This window comes from Carcharhinus amblyrhynchos, chromosome 14, assembly GCF_965287045.1.
Source record: "Carcharhinus amblyrhynchos chromosome 14, sCarAmb.v2.hapA, whole genome shotgun sequence".
Classification (NCBI taxonomy): domain Eukaryota; kingdom Metazoa; phylum Chordata; class Chondrichthyes; order Carcharhiniformes; family Carcharhinidae; genus Carcharhinus; species Carcharhinus amblyrhynchos.
The window spans coordinates 61,153,245-61,162,782 of NC_137337.1; the positions used below are offsets into that span (position 1 = coordinate 61,153,245).

General features: G+C 41.8%; 1 protein-coding gene across 1 annotated transcript in view; it reads right to left on the reverse strand.

The window, feature by feature from the left end:
- The window catches only part of vps39 (VPS39 subunit of HOPS complex), an 81,523-nt gene extending 74,545 nt beyond the window's left edge, over nucleotides 1-6,978 (reverse strand). Inside the window, exon 1 of the mRNA XM_080202980.1 lies at nucleotides 6,838-6,978. Coding sequence (XP_080059106.1) covers nucleotides 6,838-6,910 — 73 coding nt within the window. The 5' untranslated portion in view covers nucleotides 6,911-6,978. The remainder of the gene's footprint in view (nucleotides 1-6,837) is intronic.
- Nucleotides 6,979-9,538: the final 2,560 nt, after the last annotated feature.

Consider the following 9,538-nt stretch of genomic DNA (forward strand, 5'->3'; position numbering starts at 1 on the left):
CTATCTATCTCTGTCTTAAATATACTTGATGACCTGGCCGCCGTAGCCTTCCGTGGCAATAGTTTCCATAGATTCATCACCCTCTGGCTGAAGAAATTCTTGGGGCTATCATTGACCAGAAACTCAACTGGACTTACCACAAACACAGTGGCAACAAGAGCAGATCAGAGGCTAGGAATGTTGCAGCAAGTAACTCACCTCCTGACTCCCCAAAATCTATCCACACAAGTCAGGAGTATGATGGAATATTCTCCACTTATCTGGACGGGTGCAGCCCCAACAGTCAAGAAGTTTGATACCAACCAGAACAAAGTAGCCTGCTTGATTGGCACTACATCTGCAAACATTCAATCTCTCCACCACTGATGCTCAGTACACACCGATGCTATTATCCACAAGATGAACTGCAGCAATTCACTAAAGATCCTTAAGACAGCATCTTCCAAACCCACGACCACTTCCATCTAGAAGGACAAGGGCAGCAAATACATGGGAACACCATCACCTGCAAGTCCCCCTCCAAGCCAGTCATCTTCCTGACTTAGAAATATATTGCTGTTCCTTCACAGTTGCTGGGTCAAAATCGTGGCATTCCCTCCCTAACGGCACTGTGGATCAGCCCACAGCGTGTGGACTGCAGCAATTCAAGGCAGCAGCTTACCACCACCTTTTCAAGGGCAATTAAGGATGGGCAATAAATGCTGGCCAGACAGTGACGCCCATGTCTCACAAATTAATACTTTTTTCTCCAAAAAATTCCCTTGCAAGTGAACAAGGGGGCAGTTTTATTATCCTGGGGCAGATAGAAGAGGTAACTAAATTGGGGCATGGAAGAGGGTGAGGGTTGAGAGTGATATGAGGAAGTGATTAGATTTGGAGACATCAAATCCTTATAACCATCTTAAATATCTCAATTAGATCAAATGAATAAAAGTGTATGTAACATGCTGTAATAATTTAACCCATGTATCCCCATTCTTGTTTTTGTATCAATCGCTCCAATTGAATGTGCATAATACGACTTCAAAGGTCAATATATCCTTGCTGCCTGCAGTGCCCAAAACTGAACACAGTACTCCTATCTAACCAATAACTAGTATAACTTCAGTTGCTTTGTATCAAGCCTCCTTGAAAGGAGAGCCAACATTCCATTCAACTAATTTTTTGCATCAGTACATTAATTTTGGATTCTGTACAAAGTCCACTAAACCTCTCAGCAGCTTCACTGTTCCTACTTTCTTACCATTCACGAGATACTCTCTAACTTAACTTACTTAGGTCCAAGGTGGATAATCTCATACTTCCCCACACTGAATTCCTTCTGCCCACAGTTTTAACTGTTCATTTAATCCATCAGTGTCCATTTGCAAATCTGTTTCCAACTCCAATATTTACTGTGCTATCTAACACTGTCATCAATAAACACAGTTAGATGACTCTTTATTCTTTCTTTCTTGGGCTCATTTGCAATGCTGCAACAGCCTTACTCATTATCAAGGCTAATACAAGTAACCAATCACTTCGGCAAGATAGTGATAGCTCAAACCAGACTCTCAAAACAAAACTCCTCTTAAAACTGTAAGTCAAAATAGAACCATAATTTTCCCCATATCTGCTGTGAATCACCAAGATTTTACAAAGCTGCAAAAATAAAAAGTCATAAAATGTCAAACACCTGATTTGTGCAGGTTGAAAATATATTCTAAGTACTGTAACAATTTAACATAGCAAATATTCAGATACTAGAAGTGAAGAAGACACTCGAACTCATGATCCATTTCTAAAATAATAGCTTTGATAAACATTAATGACCAAACAGATAACCTCAAAGAAAATCCACCTGGATTTGCTTAACACTTCTTAAAAGGATATGAACACAAACTTACACAAATATTTGGAAAAGTTGTACTTTTAAAATCAAAAGTGTTCTTTGTGAAATGGCAAAGAAAATACTCTCATCTTCAAGAAAGTTAGTTATCTAACAAACGTAGAATTCAATATTTGAGTGTGAAAGGTATATTAAAAATATAAACAACTTATTATATTCAACCTATAAGTTTATAGTATCTGAAAGACATGGGGTTCGATCCCATCGCTCTATGCCACAATAATTTTATTGATATACCATCTTGAATGTAATAAAATATTCCAAGACACTTTGTAGGAGTACTATAAATAAACTTGAGCGCAAGAGGGGTTTTAAAAAAAAAGTCAAGGCTTAGAGCCTTGACATCTAAAGCACAACCAACAATGGTGAAGGAATTAAAATCAGGCATGTACAACAGGCCAGAATTTGAATACAGTGGATATCCAGGAAGGCTGTGAAGCTGGAGAAAATTACAGAGGTAGGGAAGGAAAGGCCATGGAAGGATGTGAAAAAAGGATGATAATAAGCAGCAGCCAATATGGGTCAGCAAGCAAAGTGGTGATGGGTGAATTGAATTTGGTGCAGGTTAGGACAAAGTTTTGTATAAACAAAATGTTCATCTGAAGTACAGGCCAACATGACCCCACAAACAATACCTAATAATTGCAGATAATATTCATCTCATTGCTTTACATGGAATCCTGTTCTGCGCAAATTGGTTGCTGCATTGATCATGAAAAAAACTTGTAAAATAATTGACTGTCCTTGGATCTTTTTAAGATGTAAAAGTAAACTTGTGTTCAGAACAAGCAGTTTGGCAAGGTATTTCAGACAAAAAAAAATTAACCAGGTGCCAGAGGCAAGCTTCATGTGCCAAATGGTTTTTCATAGTATGGACTATTCTTCTAAACTCCAACAACATTCAAGGAGCTTGACACCATCCAATATAAAGCAGCCCATTCAAGGCACCCCATCCACCACCTTAAACACTCATAAGAACATAAGAAATAGGAGCAGGAGTAGGCCATCTAGCCCTTCGAGCCTGCCCCGCCATTCAATAAGATCATGGCTGATCTGTCGTGGCTCAGTTCCACATTCCCGCCCTCTCCCCATAACCCTTAATCCCCTCGCTTATCAAAAACCCATCAACCCGCGTCTTAAAAATATTTAGCGAGGCAGCCTCCACCACCTCAACGGGCAGAGAATTCCAGAGATTCACCACCCTTTGAGTGAAGAAGTTCCTCCTCAACTCCGTTCTAAACCGCCCCCCCTTTATCTTGAGGCTGTGCCCTCTAGTCCTACTGTCCTTTCTGAGCGGGAAGAGTCTCTCCACCTCTATCCTATCCATCCCATTCATCATCTTATATGTCTCAATGAGATCTCCCCTCATTCTTCTAAACTCTAACGAGTACAAGCCTAGTTTATTCAGCCTCTCCTCATAGCTCAACCCCCTCAACTCCGGTATCAGCTCACTCACCCCTTCATCAGTGGCAGCAATGCATACAACGAGCATATATAAAGTGCACTGCAGCAACTCACCAAGATCCTTTCAACTGCACTTTCTAAACCCGCAACCTCTACCACCTAGGACAAGTGCAGTAGACGCATGGGAGCACCAACACCTGCATATTGCCTTCCGAGATTCTCACAATCTTGAGGTGGAACCATAATATCAGATCTTCATTGTATTTGGGGCAAGATCCTGGAGCATTCTTCTTAACAGTCTGTGTTGTACCTACAACTCATGGACTGCAGTGAATCAAGGAGACAACTTTTCCACCATCTTCTCTAGGGCAATTAGGGATGACCAATATATGATGCTTTTAACTGTGACATTCATATCCCAAGAACAAGCTTAAAGCTGTTAAAACAGGGTCTGTCAACCTATTCTATTGAACATTAAAAATCCTATTGCTCTTAAGAGCAGTTGGGAGTTTTCTGGTGTTTGTCACTTTAATTTTAACTTCCCAAATACTGATTGGAACCTTTATAGATCAAATAGTTTGGATGGGACACTTTTTGTACAGCGTGTGCAGGAGGGTTTCCTGACACAATATGTGGATAAGCCAACAATAGGTGGGGCCACATTGGACTTGGTACTGGGTAATGAACCGGGCCAAGTGTTAGATTTGTTTGTGGGACAGCACTTTGGAGATAGTGACCACAAATCAGTGTCCTTCATTATTGCAATGGAGAGGGATAAGGTCATGCAGGGCATGGTTCATAATTGGGGCAGAGGTAATTATGATGCGATTAGGCAAGAATTAGGGAGCATAAGATGGGAACAGAAACTGTCAGGCATGGGCACAAGTGAAAAGTGGAGCTTTTTCTAGGAACAAATACTGTGTGTCCCTGGCAGGCTGGGAGGAAATGGCCAAGTGAGGGAACCACGGTTCACAAATGAGGCTGAATGTCTTGTCAAGAGGAAAAAGGAAGCGTATGTAAGGGTGAGAAAACAAGGTTCAGTTGGGTCGCTTGAGTGTTACAAGGTAGTGAGGAATGAGTTAAAAAAAGGGCTTAGGAGAGGGCATGAGAAGTCCTTGGCGGGTCAGATAAAGGAAAACCCAAAGGCAACAAAAATGACCAGGGTGAGGTTAGGGCCAGTCAAGTATATTAGTGGGAACTTGTACATGGAGTCAGAAGAGATAGGTGAGGCGTTGAATGAATACTTCAGTTGTCACTAAGGAGAGGGGTGATGTTTTTGGACGAGAGTGCGATACAAGCTGATAGGATGGAGGAGGCAGATATTCTGAGGGAAGTTGTATTAGCAATTTTGAAAAACCTGAGGGGTCGATAAGTCCCCTGGGCCAGATGGGATACATCCTGGGATTCTTTGGGAAACAAGGGATGAGATTACGGAGCCTTTAGCTTTGATCTTTGGGTCCTCACTGTCCATGGGGATTGTGCCAGAGGACTGGAGAGTGGCGATTGTTGTTCCTCTCTTCAAGAAAGGAAATGGGAACGACCCTGGTAATTACAGGCCAGTTAGTCTTACTTCGGTAGTCGGTAGGTTAATGGAAAGGGTCCTGAGAGACAGGATTTATGACCTTTTGGAAAGATGCAGCTTAATCCAGGATAGTCAGCAGTTTCGTGAGAGGCAAGTCCTGCCTCACAAATTTGATTGAATTCATTGAGGAGGTAACTGAGTGTGTCGACAAAGGTAGCGCAGTTGATGTCATTTACATGGATTTTAGTAAGGTGTTTGATAAGGATCCCCATGGTAGGCTCATGAAGAAGATAAGGAAGTGTGGGATAGAAGGAAATTTAGCCGATTGGATAAGTAACTGGCTGTCTTATAGAAGCCAGGTGGTGGTGGTGGAGGGAAAATTTTCAGACTGGAGGCCAGTTACCAACGGAGTACCACAGGACTGAAGGGTGGGTTAGTAAATTTGCTGATGACACCAAGATTGGTGGAGTAGTGGATGAGGTGGAGGGCTCTTGTAGGCTGCAAACAGACATTGGTAGGATGCAGAGCTGGGCTGAAAAGCGGCAGATGGAGTTTAACCCTGATAAGTGCGAGTTGATTCATTTTGGCAGGACAAATTTGAATGCAGATTACAGGGTCAACGGCAGGGTTCCAAGGAATGTGGAAGAACAGAAAGATCTTGGGGTTCATACCCACAGATCTCTGAAGGTTGCCACTCAAGTGGATACAGCCGTGAACAAGGCCTATAATGTGTTAGCATTTATTAACGGGGGTTTGTAAACTCAAGCCAAGGGGTTATGCTGCAACTATACTGGACTTTGGTGAGACCACATTTGGAATACTGTATGCAGTTCTGGTCACCTCACCATAAAAAGGATGTGGAAGCATTGGAGAAAGTGCAGAGGAGATTTATCAGAATGCTTCCTGGTTTGGAGGGTAGGTCTTATGAGGAAAGGTTGAGGGCGCTGGGGCTTTTCTCTTTAGAGCGGAGGAGGATGAGAGGTGACTTAATAGAGGTTTATAAGATGATGAGGGGGATAGATAGAGTGGACGTGCAGAGACTATTTCCTCGGTTGGATGTAGCAGTTACTAGGGGGCATAACTATAAGGTTCATGGTGGGAGATATAGGAGGGATGTCTGAGGTAGATTCTTTACTCAGAGAGCGGTTGGGGTGTGGAATGCCTGCTATGATAGTGGAGTCAGGACACTAGGAACTTTCAAGCAGTTATTGGATAGGCACCTGGAGCACACCAGAACAATAGGGAGTGGGATAGCTTGATCTCGGGTTTGGACAGCTCGGCACAACGGGGCGCCGAAGGGCCTGTACTGTATTGTTTCTAAGTCAACATCAAACAAGGCCAAAAATACCAATTAACTGGTCATTGGTCACACTTTCTGGGATACTGCTTTATTTATCTAGATCAATGTTACTTCTCAACACAATTCAGTGCAATCAAAGCTCTTTGGGATGTTTCCAGGACTCAAGGTACCACCACATCATTAAACGTCCCATTGTTGGGAATACAAGATAACCGCAAGACTGCTACAGAAGTACGGCTGATGCTTTTAACCGTTCCTCACAATTGGCAGACGTTGTTGTGACAGGAGATCATGAATAGTTAGATAATTTACAAATGGGAAGGAGGTACACAATGATGTTCAGATATGCAAGATACGAAATGAAAAAACAACTTTTTTTTCCAAGGTTAGATGATGTATTTAGTCCTGCAAACAGGCTATACTCAAGAGGACGGATGAGTTAACATCCCAATCTATGTTTTGAGGGTGTACTCTAACTTTGGTCTGGCCACTGTGAGGTCATCAAGAGGCGACCAAAAGTTTCTCCCTGCCTCTCCCCTGGGATTTAAACGCAGTTTAACAGTTTTTAAACAGTCTCCCTCCCTTCCCCATTCTGGCAACCCGAAAAGGCTCCGACTCCATTAATCAGGGGCCCACTCGCCGTTCCTCTGTCAGCCTTCGCCTCTGCCTGGGGCGTCACATACATATATATGCATATTATACATATTTAAAATAACCGCTTACCCCAAGCCGCCATACAATCGATTTGCAGCGGCAGCTTCTCCAGGATCGGCACTGGCTCGTATGCGTCGTGCATCCCGGCGAAGTAGACGACCCCTTAGAACAGCCGGACAAACTCCTCACAGCAGCTCGAGCTCCGGCGCCCGCGCGTGCGCCAAATCCCGTGACATCCTCCAACGTGCGGTGCGCGCGCTTTGCTCAGTATGTTTATGTGGATCCGGGTCCAGCCTCCTCAGGGACGCTCTACCGTTACACTGGGAAAACTGTGAGTTTAATATTTCATCTTCTCGGAAATCCCTACTTGCGGATTGCTGGCTGGAAATGATATGTCAATAAGGTCTCCCGCTTTTCACTGTATTTTCACAGTAACTTCATTGCAGTGTTAACGTAAGCCTACTAATAAATAAACACTAATAAATAAACTTAAAAAACTTCAGGGCAACAGCCATATTTGTCAGGATCTCCCCCTCTGTTCTGGCATTCACACATTCTGATCACAATGCACGCTTTTAGCATCTTTCTCAGCCTCCTTCTTCGTCATTTACATTTCATTTGTCCAATTACAACCCACCTCCCGACCCTCATAGCATAAATCTTTTCTGATTTTCTTTGCTCTCAGCTCCGATGAAGGTTATCCAGACTGTCATTTTTCTTGAAATCACACATTTTGGCCTCACCTCCTTTCTGTGGCATTGAATTCCACAGATTCACCATTCTCTGGGTGAAGAAATTTCTCCTCACTTTAATCCTAAAAGGCTCATCTCTTATCCTCAAACTATGACGCCTTGTTCTGGACTCCCCTACCATCAGGAACATTCATTCTGAATCTACCTAGTCTAACCCTATTAGAATTTTATAAGTTTCTATGAGATCTCTTCTCACTCTTGTAAACTCCAGTGAATATAATCCTAACCAACTTAGTCTCTCCTCATATGACAGACCTACCATTCCAGGAATCAGCCTGGTAAACATTTCCTGTATTCTCTTTATAGCAAGGACATCCTTCCTCAGATAAGGATACTGAAACTTCACACAGTATTCCAGATGTGGCCTCACCAATGCCTTAAACAGTTGCAGTAAAACGTCTTTATTCCTGTAATCAAAGCCTCTAGCTATGAAGGCTAACATACCATTTGCCTTCTTTACCACTTGCTTCCTTTCAGCGACAGATGCGCACAGACACCAATATCTCACAAGTATCTATCTCTCTCAATTTATACCCATTTAAATAATAATCTGCCTTCTTCTTATTGCTACCGAAGTGGATAACCTCACATTCATCCAAATTATGCTGCATTTGGCATGCATATGCTTGCTCACTCAGCCTCTGCAAATCATGCTGAAGCATCTCTGTATCCTCCTCACTGCTCACCCTCCCACCCAAATTTGTGTCATCTGCAAACTAGGAGATAATACATTTAGTTTCCTCTGACAAATCATTAATATATGAAGTGAACAATTGGGGTCCCAGCCCAGATCAGCATGGTATCCCACTAGTCACTGTCTGCCAATGGAAAAAGACCCATTTATGCTAACTCTTTGCTTCTTGTATGCGAATGAGATTTCTATTCTCTCAAAACACCACCTGCAATCCCATGCGCTTTAACTTGACGCAGTAGTCTGCTATGTGAAACCTTGTTAAAAGCCTTCTGAAACTCTAAATAGGCCACATTCACCAGTTCTCCTTGTTCAACTTACGTCCTCAAAGAATCCCAATAGATTCATCAAGCATGATTTCCCCTTTGTAAATCCAAGCTGACTTTACCTAATTATGTTATTGCTTTCCAATGCTGAGCTATAAAATCCTTGATAATGGACTCTAGCAACTTCCCAGTACTGATGTTAGGCTCACTGGCCTATAGACCAGTGGCTTGTCAGAATGTCCTTTAAAAATATATTTAAAAAGTCTCCATGAACTTACTTGTATAAATTGCTTGTCTACATTTATATCGAAAACTGTCTGTAAACTTGTCACACTGCAATTCTAATTTTCTGCCAGTGAATACTTAATGCTGGAGTCCTGGGGTTTGAAACTAATCTCACCTAATAAAGAGATTATATTATTATATAAAATTATCTCAGGTTTGGGTAAAGTGGTTTGCAAGAGTTCTCTTGAATTCAGTATTTTGTGAAAAAACTTCAATAAGTGTATAAATTATGTGTTCCTGTCCCAGCTTCTCTGAAACTGTTCCTGAAATGTATTTTTTATTTTCAATTAGCAACATTTAGCTCAAAATTTCTGCATCTCTTAGCGAGTGGATGGGAGAGCTTGCAACTACCCATCTTTGAATGGTCAGCATTGATACTGGTAACACCTTTATAGTTGTGATTGTCCTCAAATGTATACATCAGTCATCCCCCTTTCAATAATACAATTTGAATTTTTGCTTTGGTCCTTATTAATTTAAGTGTTTACAGTTGGGTGGATTCCAACACAAATCATGTGATCCCTCTCGTTTAAAAATACAGCCCCAAACCGTAACACTCTTACAAATCAAAATCTAGTCTTAAAATAATTATCAAATAAACTTCACAATTGTAATAAAACCATTTTCTGGATTTGCTATTCAATTGTACATAATTAGAGTTATCATCTCACCAATTCCAGCTGCGAGAAGCAGTAATTTTCTTTTAGTAAGAAGGTATTCCTAATTATCCCACTGCCATTGGCTCACTCAGTATGCTTTCTAAATTTAAAAATGAA